This window comes from Callorhinchus milii, unplaced genomic scaffold (assembly GCF_018977255.1).
Source record: "Callorhinchus milii isolate IMCB2004 unplaced genomic scaffold, IMCB_Cmil_1.0 Scaffold5, whole genome shotgun sequence".
In the NCBI taxonomy this organism is placed as follows: Eukaryota; Metazoa; Chordata; class Chondrichthyes; order Chimaeriformes; family Callorhinchidae; genus Callorhinchus; species Callorhinchus milii.
The window spans coordinates 34,084,678-34,101,832 of NW_024704746.1; the positions used below are offsets into that span (position 1 = coordinate 34,084,678).

The window sequence follows — 17,155 nt, forward strand, 5'->3', positions numbered from 1 at the left end:
GGTATTAGTTTAGGGTAGTATGCAAGAGTCCTGTAGCTCAGTGGTTAAAGATCTGGGTTCGATTCCCTGTAGGGCGAAACCTTGGGCAAGTTTCCTTACTCCACACGCCTGATAATAATCCCTCAAAAAAAATAAAAAATTAGTCATTTCAATCCACAACTGTTTGTGGGACACAGCTGTGTGCAATTGGCTGCCACATTTCGCCCACAAATATACAGTCAATTCACTTTATAGTCTATTCTGTGAAGAGCTTTGAGACGTCTAGAAGACTGAAAAAGCACTATATCAAATGCAAGGATTATTATTAAGATCTGGAAGTCTCCTTCATTATTGCTTGGTTTGTGCATTGACCATTTTTTAAATTAACTTAAGACCAATTTAACAAAAATAATTCAAAAACATTACATTTTCTCAGCTGCTTTGTTCTGCTTCATGATATCCAGAGAATGATAATTTTTCATAAATTTGTAGAATAGTGCCCTATTTTACTCAACTATTTTAAAATTAGTATTAAACTGGGGTGGAACTTCATAGGTGTGTTTATGAGTAATATTGTGCATAAAGTGATTAGCAAAATGTTTCTATATTATATGGTGCATTGTTTTACTTAAGAGAGTATGAAGAATGACTTGGGTATCCAGATAATATTTGCTAAATCTAAGGTAGCATTTATGAAATTGTTAAACTAACAGTGAATTAGATAAACAAATAAAATATTGTGATAACTGGCAATAGGTACTGGAGAATTGCTCAGTGGTGACACTGAAATGTCTGAAATGAGCCAATATTTCCAGTCTCCCAAACTGGCCTTACAAATTCCTCATAACAGTAATTTTTTTTGTAGCTCAAATAACTATTGTTTGTTCACTCTCAGGTGGATGATTATGCTAATTTTCTGAAAAGTCAGAATCGTGAATCAACACAACACATTCGCATAATTTATATTTCCCGGACAGTGAAGAAATCTCAGAGTAAAAACCAACTGTTCTCTCCTATTCATAGCAATGCCAGAAGGAGAAGCAGTGTTTTGTGCCAAGAGGAAGGTATGTGAAACACAAGTTGAGCAGAAATCATTTTGATTCTAAAGCAATCGATCTAGTACAGCAAAGTTAGTAATAATAATACTCCTTACATTTGATATTGCGCCATATCACATCAATAAGACATCTCAAAGTGCTTCACAGAATATACTGTAAAGTGAATTGACTATATATTTTGTGGGCAAAACTTGATTCCAACCCGCAACTTAATATGTACAAATCTGTTTTTGCTCATATTAACTGATGTGCATATTTCTCAGTTAACAGTAAAACAAATCTTTTATTCTGAAGCCTGAACAATAATGGCATGTTTAGAGTACAAATAACATTATGATTAATGTTTTTGAACAGAGCAATTATTATGTTCCACAGATTTGGGTTATTTACATAACTAGAGTAAATGAAGTGTGCGGTGGGGGGAAATTCTGTATGAACTTCAGAGCCAAAAGGCTCATGTGTCAGAATCTCATTTATGTTTAATGAGCCCCAGATTTGCGTTTTATAAATCTCAGGTTGACACAGAAGAAAAGCTTTTTACCAACAATGAGGTCTTGATCAATGTAACCTGTTCACAGACGGCATTTTATGATGCATTTTCAGTCCTTATGGAGACTCGTTAACATATGATTTATATTGCATATATTCGGGGATGTGATTGCATTTAGTTTTATGATAGTTTGGACAATTTTAGCTCTTGTAAAATACTCTATAGATAACATTAACATTGGTATTTCTATATGTGATGAAATGATAAGAAAACTGTGTCTGCCTTCAGTAATCTCTCGCTACCATTGAACCTATAAAATGGTTGATTTTTATTACCTGTCTTTTATCAGGATAGATTATGTTTCTTCAAACATTTTGAGCCTGCAGCCTTGTAATGGGGATAACTATAAAGATAATGATCCCCATTAAAATCCTTTCACCAATAGTAGGGTTACAAAAGACATAAAAAAACATTTCTAATGTCTCTTCAGTAAGCGTTGTCAGAATAAAATCTTTGGTACATTATAATTATCTACAATAAAGTATTGGGATTTAACAAAATATTTGAATAAGGTCAGAAATGATACCTGAGTCTCTTTTGCAAAGTATCCAATTGTTGACATTTATTCTGTACTTATAATCATTGCAACATGACCTTTATTCATTGTTAAAATGTAGCATTGAAAGGGAGCAAAAGCGAAGACTTAATGTTTCAGAATTGTTACCAATGATAGTTCCTTATCCTTTTTCTGCCCTCCCCTAGTTTCATTATCATTTGTTGACCTGACTTTTTTTTAGGGAATAATTCTGCTTTCACTCCTCCTGAAGGCTTTTTGCTGGAGTACAGTTCCATGACCTCAGTCCATTGTCCCAATGTTTATGTGTTAGCACAGACAATGATGGTCAGTGAACCATTTGACCAGTGAGATGGGGGGCAGATCTAGCACAGTCACAGTCAAGCCTTTTTAACATAGGTCATTTGATCATGAAGAGGAGTGGGAACTATGACTAATTTTTCCTTCTCTGGGCCAGCAGCACTGAAGCCAATTGTAGCACCACTGTCATGATTCTTGTTGTCAACTAAGTCAGCACAGAACATAATAGAACCTGAAACTTTCCAGTATCTTGTATTGCTCAGGTTTGCACTAGGAGTTGCTTTTATCAACTGAATCATTGGGTGAAGCTTCATGTACACTTTAGTTTGATGCCAGGTAATACTGAGAGATTAGCTTGGTGTTTTGGAATTGGTCTGGTTGTGCATACCTTGGGACAGATGTCTTCAACTCACTCATTGCCTACCTTTATTTTTTTTTAAATGATTCACTTGCTATGTGTCTTAAGATGTGGGTAAAAACAATGAGACCATGATTTATTGGAGAGGGATCTGGGGAAAGCAACATTATGGCTCACATAACAGCTTTCTGAGTAAACGGAGGTCAGGTGAGGATCTTATGGTCAGGTGCAGGTATTGATATCTCATATCATGACATTTTGAACATCTGCTATCAACTTACACAAGTCTGACTCCGCAATTGGTAGACTTGTTCCAGTACATAAACATAACTGCAAATAGATGAACTTAGTTGCACACAAGTGGGCAGCTTACATACAGGCACGTGGATGTGATGAATGAAACAAAATTCATGTGCCTGGTTGTATGCAGTGGGGCTCAGAGCATTGGAGGAAACTGGAAACCAAGCACATGGTTATTTAATGTGCCTCACTCTGACCAGTCATAAATATAAAAACAGAACTGCGGCCGATTAAAAGCAGCTGAAAGCACTACATTTAAATATGTAACATCTTGTATATAATAACTGACTGATAAATAGTTAGTCTTAAAATGTGCAGAGTTATAACTGTGGGCTGAAGTTAATTATTTATTCATACTTAATTTAACTTTTTTTGAAACCAAATGTTTTTTAATTTTAGCTGTCAGTGGTGAAAGCTCATGGACCAGAGGACTGGGCACTGGGAAACATTTGAATGAAGATTGTATCAGGTGGGAAATGTAATAAACCCATCATTATACTCAAGGCAATGGTGACCCATTTTCATAGGTTATAGAGATTATTATTCTATTGTAAAGTTGTTTGCATAATGGATACTACTTATGGAGTACCTGCTTTTTAAAAAATTATGTTTTCATTTTAAATAAACACCAAAGCTCATTTTTGACAGAGCATTTCAACTCCAGGCTGAGTCTAGTACTTTTGTAAAAATATTCCTGAAGGCTGTGTTTTGTTGTCATTAAGATCTCAGTGAAGATTCAGACATGGATTTGGAATGCTCTAGAATAACTATGCAATTCACATTAACTTGGGTATGAATTCTGTTATACACTTCCTCAAAGCAAATGTACAACCAGAAGTTGTATCCAGTTCATTTTTCGACCACTGGTTGGTGCAGTAGTTTAGCAAATGCGTTTTCATTTCTGGTACCTGGATTAGAATGCAGCCTAGACAAAACACAGAATTACTCCTAATTTATAATAACACTCGTATTTTATATAGTGCCTCACTATACCTCGTTGAATATTTCAAAGTCCTTTGCAGTATTTAATGTAAAGTGTAATGACTAAACCAATATGCCCTCTTCTCAATTTGTACACAGCAATCAATGTCCCACAAACAACCATGAAGAGAATGACTATTGTTTTTTTCTCTCTCTCTGGGATAATGTTGGCTTGTACCCATCTCTTCAAATAGGACCATGAAACATTTAACCAAAAATATTGGAAATATATTCAGTATATCAATCAGATTCTGAGAGACAAATATTCAGCCTTGGATTCTGCCAACTCAGGTTTAATTACAACCATTTAACTTTACAGCCATTTTCAATACAATGTAAATCTGAGACTCAACAAATTTAGTTCCTAATCTGTTATCAGTAGTTATGAAAGACTTTTATCAGATATCAAAGTTTAATTAGCTGCAGAATAGAAAGAACATTGGGTAGTTGCTTTCTCACATAATCTTATGTTCTAAAGTCAATCAATCTGCCTAATTTACTGCCATGTGTTGAAATAATGCAAATCTGTTCAATGACATACATCAGTGTGTTTTTCAAACTTCAGGCAGCAGAGAGGATTTTCTGAGAAGCTGAATACTGGATTAAAAAATTTGACTGACTCCACAGTATTCGGGAAATTGGACAAAGATAACGAAACAAGTCGTTTATCTTCAACTCAAGTCCACCGTCCACTGCCACAACCTCCAGTGAAAGAGTATCATCATTCGACTGAACCAGGACCATCTTTACCCAACACAGTCTTAGTTGAACAGTTGCCTTGCACTTCTCATGATTGCTTGCGCACGAAGGAAACTCCAATATCTTTCGGACTTGGTAATTGGAGTCAGGTTCCCAATGCTTTAAGCATCAATTTTCCTGACGTGCCCACAACTAAGCTGACATTGAACCCGGAACAGGACAAGAAGAGAACTAAGTTTACTGAGGAAAAAGAATCTGAACTACACCTATATGTGCTTTCCATGTCCTCTCCGTTATATCTGCTTTTAAAGAGCTCCTGGAATAATTATATGATTGTAAGTATCTCCGGTGCCCTCTTTTATTCAGTTGCACCTCTTTATCTGTATTTTTATGTTTAGTTTGATTTTCTGTTGTCCGCAGCAATCAACATTAATGCAAGATCCAGATTACACAAGAAGATTAAGTCTATCATCCTCTCCTGGTCGGAGTCAGAAAATGCACAGGTAGATTCAATGGGGAGAACAAACCCCCCAAAACATTTGTGGAGAGAACGGAGAACTCCTTTATCAATGCATTTTATATGTATTTTTGTATTATATATAATATGGTACTTTCTACTCAGTTGCAAATTTAGATTTCTATTGATTTTCTTTAATTTTAGATAAATAAAAATTGTAACCTCGCTCTTTAGTTAAAATGATCACAATGCAGATGTTGAAAGCTTTGTATAAAAGTGATCACGAACCTTGTCTTTCTTGTGCCAGTTTAGAGGAGACCTTCAATCAGCTGAGCTCTGAGCTACTCCGTGGTCATAGTACATTGAAGCAGATATCCTTAATACAACAGGAGCTGCAAACGATAGCGTGCAGGAACTACACCATAAAAAAACTCTTCTGGAAAGTATGCTCTTTCTTTCATGAACTGTCCTCAAGCATCATTGGATATAGGATACCTTTTAATAAAATGTGAATTATGCATACAAACTATAATAAATTGCAATAGCAACAACTTGTATTTACATAGCGGGGTAGCATGTCAGAGCACTTAACAGTGGTGGAGTTTGACGCCTAGCCATGGATAGGGGCAACATGACCATAGGCACACAGGAAAAAAACATAGAAACAGGAGTGGGCCATCAGCCCCTCGAGCCGGTTCCACCATTCAGTAAGATCATGACTGATCTGTACCTTAACTCCAATTACACGCTCTTGCCTCATATCCCTTACCTAACAGAAATATATCCACCTCAGCCTTAAATTTGAATGAAGTGGCAGTGTTTACACTCCACATGAGCCTCCAGACACCCTGATCCCCTCTCCCATATCCTATGTTCCTTTCTTCATCATGTATGCTTTATGTCTTCTTAAATATATTGTTATTTCTGCTTCAACCATGGCTTTCAGCAATGAGTTCCACATTCTCATTACCCTGTGCATAAATAAGTTCCTCCTAAACTTCCTTTTAGATGTGCTTTTGGCCCCCTTATTCTGGATGACTAACTAGCCTTATATGTCCACCTTTTTGGAACCTTTCATAACTGTAAACTCCTTTTAATATGTCTACTCTCAATTGCCTCATCTCCAGTGAGAGAAGCACTAACCTACAGGCTACTGCAGGTGGAAATTTGTGTATTTGAAGTAATTTGGGGTTATTTTACATCTGTCCTAAAAAGATAGACAAAGAAGATCTGCAAGATTGTATTTATTAGACAATGGATAAATTCTGAAATATTTGTCATTTTACTCTGCTTTGTTTTCATTTTGGAATTTTCTCTAAAGTACTTTTTGTTCTGTTTCTAACCTGTCTGCAGTCACTCGAATTGTATCCCTTTCTCGTCAGAAAGCTTCAGGAGTACTTGCCAAAGTCACAGAACATTGCTGCGCAGCACAACAAAAACCTCAGAGTAGATGAACTACGGTAATAATGTGTTTCCATGCAATTGCTGCTTTATACAGTAGAACCTCACTAATCCGGTCACTCGAGTGACTGGGCAAAAGTGACCTACCTGACTACTGAAACAGGTCAGATGATTCAGGTCACTGATGTAATGTTAAGGGCATTGGTAATGGGCAAGGGTGATGAACATTCAACAACCATACTTTGCAATTTCATTAAAATAAAGGCATTGTCACATTTAAAACCAGATCTTAGGTTTCATTATTTAAAGCTTATATTAGAAGTTAAAATCACACAAAATGTTCATTACTTGAAGAAAGTGTCCAGCACTGTTTTCCTGGCTGCTGATTTAACCTGCACTGCCTTGGCCAGCAGCTGACCCTCAGCATGAGCCAAAGTCTGCCACGTGTCAAGTCCATGATCAAGGCAAAAGTCCTTCACTTATCCCAACAAACCCAGTGCATCAGCGCAAGTCAGAGCACTCAGATGCTGCCCGGAGTGGAGGGCACAATATAAATGAACATTGTTGTTGAAAGGGTCTTTGATGTTGTTGCTTGCTCTTCCTGTTCCTGAGTCTTGATGTTCAAATTCCTAAAGGCAGCACTTCCCTGTCACAACTCTCTGTTCAAAATCTCCCTCCATGTTGACTGTCAAAAGACACGGTTGTGCGGTCTTTGGATTTCTTCACACCAGTGCAGCCATCACCATGAACTGGAAGGCTCCTGTCAGGGAGAGCCCTGAAAACAACAGCCGTATTAAAGATGTCCTTGTGTGCATAGCCAGCTGTATTCTCAAGGAGTTTCTCTTTCAAGTTGTCAACAATAGCAGGTTCAACATCATCCTTTTCCCCAGACATGATTGCAGACCCAATGTTGTGTCTGGCCTTGAAACAGCTAAACCAGCTATTTAATGCCTTGAAGCCAGTTTTGCCAAGTGATGATGGAAGGCTGAGTGCTTTCTCCTGTATGATGGTGCCAGACACAGGCATGTTGAGACCAGGGTCATGCTGGAACCACTCGCATGTCAGGTTATCAATGCCCTCATACTGAGAGTTCAAAGGGACACGTTCTCTATCAGGCTGTTGATTTTCTTCAAAAGCTGCCTTCCTTTTGCGAATGCATCCAACTTGTGTTCTGCCAATGCCATAGATCACAGCTAAGCAAAAAGGGTCCAGTAGAGCCAGGCGAGAATGGTGGTCACACAGCCTGGGGTGGGAGAGGATACAGGCAACAGCTTTTGGATGATCTGGAGATTGTGGAGGTTTTCGATTTGGAATTTCTGAGTACTCCCTTCCCCCCCCCCATTTGCTAGTAGATGCAGCAGCCTCCTTCCTCTTCCTCTCAGGATCCAACCCATGCAGTACAGATGGGAAACTGGGCAAATTTGTCAATTAAACCTGTGGTCTTACTCCTTGTGTTATTGAGCCTCAGTGATTGTGAAATTCTCAATGTCACCTCATGCACTATTTGTTCAACCGATGTTCCAGAATACAGATTACAAATATGTAACTACTCCTGTTTTCTCCCTTTATGTGCTTAGGTTATGTGTTTTAATCGTACAGACATTAGGAGTAATGTTGAGGGAAACAGACACTGAGCCAACCCGCCAGGCTGCTCTGAATTTTAAACGGTATGTGTGCCCAAAATGATTTAAATAATTGTAGACATTGTACAGTAATCTCTCCTGTTTTCTTTTGAATGTCATAAAGTCAAGCTTATTGCTGAAATGTAGCTTCCACTTGTGTGAACTTGAGAACAACTCTGAACTTGGAAAGCTTTAATTTTCTGTGAAATTAGATTAACACATCAAGGAATTAGATGATGTCCAGCGTTAGCAGCTGGATAACAATTGGAAATTGGACATTGTATACTTTTTGTGCAACATGATACCCATTGTACTTTTATTATTTTTGCAATTTTTTTAAAAAAATTGAGTTAATAAAGCAACTCAAAATGCTTCACAGAGTATACTCTGAAGAAAATTGACTGTATATTTTGTTGGAGAAACGCGTCAGCCAATTGCACACAGCAGGCAGTTGGCATTTCTCAAACTGGCACTGCAATATCAGAAACAGCACAGCATTCAACAGCACCACACGCTGGCTGAATGGCTGCATCGAGTAGCTTTGATACTTGAAAGAAGTCACGAGGGTAGGGGTGTGGGCGCATTGAATATCCCACAATGTGATCATCATAACTGATAATTATCACATCATCACCCCCCCAAAGACTTGATAGCATGAACACTTCTGACATCTTATGTAGTCACTGTAATTCAATATTCTATACAGATTTGATTTTAAGATGCCTGGCTTCTTTGTCCCCATTTGTTAGGGGTAAATCGACCAGTGACTTGCTCGTAGTTTTATTAAGTGAACCTCTTATCCCAAAATCATCTTGGTTATCTGGCACCAAAGCCCCAGTTCCTTCTGCTGGTTCAGACAAGTCTGAAGACGTAGAGGTGAGCATCTAAAGTGTGTAAATGTACACCTTTTAATTCCCTTCCCGCTAACTATTTTAAATTGAATTAATTGGTGCTTGCGTCTTTATCTAGTTTACTAATCAGTTCACATATGAAATCAATGAAATGAACAGTTGTATGGACACGACAATTGGAATTGTTTGATAGACAATGAACATGTATTTGAGTTCACATTTGTTTTTTACATACCATCTCACAATCTACTCTTTGACCGTGCTTTTTAGATACCTCTTTGACTGCACTATCGGTCATCTTTCTCCTCCCCACAATCCCTATTTCTGTCCCCAGCTTGGGTACCAAACTATTATTATTAAGCATGTTGGGGCATCCTCCATGAAAGGTACTATATACATTTTTATTATATTATTTGTAGTAGTTAGCAGAATTTAACTGCGCTTTGTGGTTTATTTGCCTCATCAGTTACAGAAAGTATTGACGGGCTACAATGATGCAGCAACAGCAGTACTGTTTGAGATAATCCTCACTGCACATCAGGTGAGTATAATGTGTTTGAGCGCTCTGAGACGCTACCTGTGTGGAAGGCACTAAGTGCAAGTTATTGTTGTTTAATATTAAGAAGAAAGCAGGAAAGGTACTGAAGAAAGCAGATGACCTACTCATATGATTTCTGCAAACACTGCTCTTTAAACTTGCTGAAATACTAGTAGGTTGAATCACACGAGTAGCGAAGGGTAACTTGTTCTGTTTTTCTTAGATTTGCCACCTTTTCAATCTTTTTCCTCTTATCCTTCACTCCTGAAGTTAATGACTTGTGATCCTCAGACTTGTGTTCCTCAGGTGATAATGATCGTTGCATTTGGTATAGCATTTGGTGGAGTCCTGTAGCTCTGTGGTTAGAACACTCACCTCGCAAGTAAGAGACCTGGGTTCGATTCCCAGCCGGGCAAAGTGGTGGGCAAGTTTCTTTACTCCACATGCCTCTCTTAACCTAGCAGTAAATAGGAACCCGGGTGTTAGTAGATTGGCGGATCGCTTTTCTGGGGGTAATAATTTCTTCAAAAAAAATATTGGTGACTTCAATCCACAACTGTTTATGGGACACTGCTGTGGACAATTGACTGCTAAGTTTCACCCACAAAATATACCATCAATTCAATTCAGTAAATCCACTTTACGATATGTTCTGGAAAGCGCTTTGAGACGCGTCAAAGACGTGATAAGGTGCTATATCAAATGCAAGGATTATTATTATTACAGCACTTTATCATGTAGGAAATACATTTCAAAGCACTTCACAGGATTTACTGTGAAACGGATTGACTGTATTTGTGGGCAAAAGCGGCATCACAATTTGCGAACAGCAATCAAACAGCCACGAAACAAACTGTACGGAGTCACTGTTTAGACTGACAATCAAATACAGTGCTGGGGAAGTGTTGCATTGTCTTCAGGTGAAATGTTAAACTGAAGTCCTGTCTAGCTGGAAGATGTTAAAGATCCCATGGCACTTTTCAAAAAGCAATAATTGGTCGTTCCCATCATGGCTGTTTGCGGAGTATTGATTTGCATAAATTGGCTTCACCATTCACCTATAAATTTTTTATATTAATATAATAAATTTCATATTTTAATATAATATGAATGCTTGCAAATACCGATTCAGCTGTTCTATATTCCCAGCATCTTCTCATTTATAATCATGGAGTCCTGTAGCTCAGTGGTTAGTGTACTCTCCTTGCAAGCGAGACACCTGGGTTCAGTTCCTGGCAGGGCTAAACCTTGGTCAAGTTTCCTTACTTCACACGCCTAATAATAATCCCTCCAAAACAAAACAATAATAAATTGGTCATTTTCAATCCACGACTGTTTGTGCTGTGCGCAATTGGCTGCCGCGTTTTGCCCACAAGTGTACAGTCAATTCACTTTACAGTATATTCTGTGAAGCGCTTTGAGACATCTAGAAGACGTGAAAAGCGCTATATCAAATGCAAGGATTATTATTATTAAAATACACTTTACTGTAAGTTTTGTCAATAGCTTTTGAGATGTTTTGACAACGTAATAAGGTGCTAATTCAAATACAAAGATTGTTAGATTATTATTACTCAGTTTATATTTTTCTGGCTTCAAGCCCGATTCATCCTCTGAAACAGAACCATTTCCAAATATGCTGCTTAGCTCCTTGCCTTATGCTGGAAGGGGGAGAAACCAGAACACTGGGTTGTCATGGAAACCCTAACCACAGAACTTGTTGTCAAGGGAAATGCAATAAAACTTGCAATCCTGTATAGTGTTTTATCTCTTTGGCCCTGGTTATCTGGAAAGAAACCGAGTGAGGAGCTTTAAATAGAAGAATAGAACAGTCCCATAACAGATACAATCTGCTGAAATATGCATAGTACTGACTCATTAATGCACTCATCATAGCTGCATGATAGACGGATTTGGCACAAGACCAGGACGAGATTGGAGTTCTTACTCAGGGAATATCACATAGTGTAGTGGGGCCTAAGCAAGGGGTGGGAAATGGCAAGCAAAAATGGAAGATATACATGTTTTGATTGTAAACGTATCCACAATTGGCAGCAGACCAGTTTTATTACATCTATTTTTCTGTATTTAAGAACAGTGTCATCAGCTGTTCAATGGTAACTCGTACTTTGTAGTGAACTAAAAGAACATTTCAATGGAGTTTCCGATTTTATTTATTCTAAGAATTCTAATGCAGTACAGAACGGTGACTTGCTGCACACATGGTTAAAATCAATCTAGCAATTTTTTTTAAAGAATCTCCCATTAATTTTCTCCTGTCTTGTGAAGATGCTGACATATCTATGTTGGTGTACAGTTCTATGGGAGCTGGTTGCCTTCCACTACCTCATCCAAATATCTGCGTGAACCTAGACTGAGGGAAATCACAGCCAATTCATAATCCTGGCCTCTTCCATCATCTACACACAATTATTTTCCATTAGGACCCATTTGATCTGAATCAGAAGCAGGGATCCTGGCTGATTTCCCTCCGCACCCACCCCATCCACTCTCTCTTCCTAGCCCACACACACTCTCTTCCTAGCCCAAATACACAGTGGGCAGTTGTAGTACCCAATTGTTACGCCTTCAGACGAACAGCACAAACTGGCAAATGAACATGACCGCCTGGTCTGTATGGGTTTATGCTGTTGGGTGGTCTTTGCGCACTGGCCATCTGGCGAAGCTTTGTTATAAATTGTAACGATGTTTGGCCCACACTTGACTATCTAATTTGTTCCAACTCTTATGATACATGGCTAAATTCAATCTTTCGTGGCTCTGATTTTTACAAATTATTATCCTAAATAAATGTAAATGTTCATGTGGGTGTGAATCAGGTTTAGTCTGAATAGACTGATTTTGATATATTTCAACAAAAATGTTCTTTGCTTTTTTCCCCCACATCTTCTGAAGGCTCAGATTCATGCCTTACCCAAGTGGCCATTCTTCATGTGTGATACAATCAATGACTGTCAGACGACTGCTTGGCTGTGGGGGCATCATAACTGAGCCCAAGCCTGTCTTCAACAGATACACACAGTCATGCAGGTTCTAGTAAATGTGTCACTAAATAGTGATCAGCATCAGGATTCCTGGATGTATTTGTTTTTCCTATTATAGCCCAAGTGTACAGCTGCAATAGCTAACCTTATTTTTGATAGAGTGTTGTTTAGAGACAGGAAACCCTGCAGTTCAAGCAGTGCTGACTGACTGGCTGTTCCAATTCCAAATTTTCTTATATTTTCTTGATCATCTGTGAGTGTTTTTTTTCGGGCAGGATTTAATTTAACCTGTGTTCTCTTCAATTTCCAATAAACTTCACAGGGAAATTGGGGATCAAGCTCAGAGAACTTTATAACAGTTGGATGGTTGATGACTAGTTTTCACAATATTCCTTCTATGGTGAGCATGAGCATTGTATGGATTATATGCTAGTTGCATAGACTGTATCAGACAGAAGTATATGAGGCCTCATACAGTATATACTTGAAATGCATTGACCTAAATGCATGCCTACTGAAGTTTATAGGAACTGACATATTTGTTTTACACACCTGGTAGGTAGAAAGGCTTTGGTGAATATTGTCTATTTCTTTACAAGAGGGAAAAATCAGTCTACAAGTCAATTTATGCCACATAACCTCCCAGGATTGTGTATAGCATTAATATGGCATCAAACCGTGACTTTGAAGACTTTACAACTGTATGATTCACCATCATTGAAACTTCATAATTTAAAAGTGTATGGAGAGGATAATGGACAATACCTGCTGTAAGCAGTGATTAGTTTCAATAAACTAAGCTGTTACTATTTGAGACAGTACAAGTTATTGTGTTTCTGTGAAATGGAATGAGTTAATGCACGCATTCTTCTGTTACAGGTCATTTTTATTGAGCATATGATGAAACGCCTAATTAAGACAGTAACACCTCCACTAGATACTATTAGTCCTGCTCAGGTACTGCTTCTTTTCCAACAATTCTACATCCTTAACACCTGCATCCAGTACAACACTGATTTAGCAGCACACATCAAGAATGAATACAATGAGGAGTTCAGGTAAGGAACGTACAGGATCTATACCTTTCTCTGAATTTAACATTCATCTTACTATCTTCGTGATTACTAGTTACAAATCAACTATTTTGAAGGCGATTCATAGGAACAATAGAATAGAATATTACCTCGTGGCAGATTTTTAAATTTAATTTATCTGCTATTTTCCTAATAATAATAATAATTCTTTAATTTGCTATAGCGCCTTATCATTTCTTCAACATGTCTCAAAGCTGTAAAGTGGATTGACTTTGTTTCCATTTGCTGTATTGTTAAACATAAGAATACAAAAATGCCACTTTACTGAGCATTATGCCAATCTCGGTTTCTCCCAGTTCCTCAGTGTGAAATGTTACCTTCCCAGAGAAACCCTATTGCATCTGATTCTTATTATCCCTTTAATATATTAGAACATAATTCTCAATCTAATATGGTGATTCTCACAAACTCTGTCCCCTGATGGTGGATGAGTTCTACCTGACTGTCTTGCTCAGCTCAGGCTCAGTGGGGACGATATTACAGGTACAGGATTGAGTGCATTCTCACAGAGAAGTCATATAGTTCCAGTCTAAATCTGAGGCTGTCGAAGACAGAATAAGTCAGTGATTTTACCATTGAAGTTTTAATTAAGAATCCACGGTCATTCACAGAGATGGTAAATTTTTACAGTGCGGCTTTGATACAAGAGTTTGACCAAAAAAGAATGACTGTTACAGTAGTATTGCGGGACTGAACTACTGTCCATCTATATAAACAAAACACAATAAGGTTGCCCTCTAGTGCAGATGAGTCATAGAGCAATACCAGGTTTCCTGGAAATGCAGCGAGATTTAATCTTTTTTCCCCAAATATGACTCAAATACCTATTTTTTATGGTAACGTAATTTAAGTACAGAGTACGAGAAAAAGACGTGCTTCATACTTGTACTGTTATACTGCATGAAGGGCGCAATATCAATGCAAATAATAAAAGTAGTATTTGTTGTAGTTAATTAAACCACTATGAGAATAACATCAGTGGTTTGATTGCAATTGAATTTTGAAACCTATGATACTGACTGAAAGCGGTACATTTGATTCCTACATCACCAGCCTCTCTGTAAACATTCTTGCTGACGTACTGATTCCAAGCTAGGCTGGAGGTTCAGTAATCATTGTTTGTTTATTAATCAATATTTATTATCTATAATATAGTACAGGATAATGGGTTAAAATGAATCCACAAAGTCAAGGGCTGTCTTTGTTATTCTATAGCCTTATTCGTATTACTAATAATTTTGGCATAATACAAATTGGAGTACAGTACTAGTAGCTGGGAATAATAAATATAATTTAAAAAATAATAAATAATAATAATAATTTGGTCACTCAATCCACGACTGTTTGTGAGACACTGCTGTACGCAATTGCCTGCCGTGTTTCGCCCACAAAATATACATTTTGTTTCCTTCCCTATTGCATAGTCACTGAGACCATTTACATTGTTCCCTCTATTGTGCTGGCGGACATGTTCTACCTATGCAAAGACTAGGGATTGTAGTTTTTATTAACTGCTACTGTAGAAACCTTACTCTTCACATGCTTGTTACAGGTATTATATCCAGAGTCCAGCTGTGGAAATGATGCTCCCAGCTCACCTTGCAATCACCAAGCCTACCATCCGACTCATCCAAGAAGTGCTTGGCTTTGTCTTCCATAAGTCGGTTTGAGTATGAATAAGTTCTGAGATAGATTAACTAGAACAAAGTATGAAGGTTTAATGATGCTAACGGTATAAAATAGATGCATTCAGACAAGTATTTAACTACAGTGTAAAATGTATACTCTGGTTTTATAATTGCATTCTGGTAAGGAATTGAAACTTATCTTTTCAACTTGTTGAGGGTTCTATCCGAAGCCTCCACGAGACGCCTTGATTTATATGTGACACTTGTTGATCGTTTTTTTCTCTCTTTTTTAATTGGAAAATAGATCCAAAGTCTAAATCAAAATACGTACAACAAATCTCAAAGTGCTTAGTATTTTTATGCTAAATTATTTATAATATATTATTTTACATCAGATTTCTTTAGCTCCTGCTAGATAATGAAAATCTCAGAACTGCCTCCATGTACTTAAATACACAGTTCATGTGGCCTTGTAATTTGAAGTAAAGGTAGATAGCTCCATAGATATAGCACACAAGCCTCCACCTAGGATTCACTCAGTGGTTTCCTTCTGTCAATTAATTGAGAGATTATAAGGTCACAAGAGAGGTTTGGATGAAGAGGGTCCTTTGGCATTTAATCTCATCCAGAAAACGAACTTAACAATGTTCCCATGATTGAATCAAACTGTTTTCTTACATGATGTGATTTGCTGCCATTCCTATCAGTAAGGCAAGTGGCAAATAATGCATTGATAAGATAAATGAATTATTTTAAAATAACTGAGTAGGAAAGGAAGATGCATTACTCCCAAAAGCTTGTTTTCATTTGATGTCTAGTTTGCTCTAAGAAAAATTACAATTTGACATTGAATTTTCCTTGCTGATATTAGGTGATGTAACCAGGCAACCATAACAAGTATAGATGCCTCCTGAATTTAACCTTGGTGGTTACTGAAAACAAAGACTTAGAAAACAGGGATAACCACTATGTCAAAGATTATCTGCAGCTTCATGTCTGCTCCATCGACCCTGGTTCTCCAAGTTATGGTTAACTTTTCATTTGAACTTCTGATTCTGGGCCAATTAAAAAAAATCTGATAACTTAAAGGTACTTTTCCAGTGTGTTGTGGGACAAGATTATCTTTTATGAATAGTGTGCACAGGTAAATAAGTTTTACAAATCTCGCTTTTTTGCAGCACATTTATATGCCCTTTACAAAAATAAGGTTTAAACATTAACACAGTATTTGTGAAATTCATGCCAGTCCTTATCTGTAGGCATTCCTTGTATTTTACAGGCAAAAATATGTTTATACAGATGCAAGAAAGAAAATAAGGAAAGCTGCTTACCTACATGGCAAGAGAGGAAAAACCATGAAAAGTATTATCCATGAAAAATCTAATCATGTCCTGAAACACTGCCTATATGTATACACATTACATTAGCCTTTTCCCTGAATGTACACCAGTGAGAGCAAGCTAACAAAATAATGGTAATTTTTTTATTAATTCCTTAATTTATCTTCTGTGTATCTGCACTTGTGTTCATACAGGAAAAGAATATCCAAAATTATGGGGGATGTGAAGTGAAGAAAACAGTGTGTGATACGCTGGAATAGTCTGATTGAAATCTGGGAGCTCAGTAATAATAATCGTTGCATTTGATATAAGTCTTATCACATCTTCGAGACATCTCAAAGCGCTTCACAGAATATACTGTAAAGTTGATTGACTGTATATTTTGTGGGTGAAATGCGGCAGCTAATTGCGCACAGCAGTGTCCACAACAGTCGTGGATTGAAGTGACTGATTTTTTTTAAGGAATTATTTACCCCTGGA

At 37.5% G+C, this 17,155-nt stretch overlaps 1 protein-coding gene across 4 annotated transcripts in view; it reads left to right on the forward strand.

Moving 5' to 3' along the window:
- cunh12orf56 (chromosome unknown C12orf56 homolog) overlaps positions 1-16,992 on the forward strand; it is a 19,645-nt gene extending 2,653 nt beyond the window's left edge. The window contains exons 2-14 of one of the 4 annotated variants that reach the window (XM_042335856.1): positions 875-1,043; positions 3,459-3,528; positions 4,606-5,074; positions 5,160-5,242; positions 5,504-5,639; positions 6,550-6,656; positions 8,175-8,264; positions 8,969-9,095; positions 9,537-9,611; positions 12,936-13,013; positions 13,493-13,671; positions 15,260-15,367; positions 16,615-16,992. In XM_042335856.1, coding sequence (XP_042191790.1) covers positions 875-1,043; positions 3,459-3,528; positions 4,606-5,074; positions 5,160-5,242; positions 5,504-5,639; positions 6,550-6,656; positions 8,175-8,264; positions 8,969-9,095; positions 9,537-9,611; positions 12,936-13,013; positions 13,493-13,671; positions 15,260-15,367; positions 16,615-16,762 — 1,839 coding nt within the window. In that variant the 3' untranslated portion in view covers positions 16,763-16,992. Of the gene's footprint in view, positions 1-874; positions 1,044-3,458; positions 3,529-4,605; positions 5,075-5,159; positions 5,243-5,503; positions 5,640-6,549; positions 6,657-8,174; positions 8,265-8,968; positions 9,096-9,536; positions 9,612-12,935; positions 13,014-13,492; positions 13,672-15,259; positions 15,378-16,614 lie in introns of all 4 variants that reach the window. The other 3 variants (XM_042335857.1, XM_042335859.1, XM_042335858.1) reach the window with 3 other exon arrangements.
- The last annotated feature ends 163 nt before the right edge of the window (positions 16,993-17,155 follow it).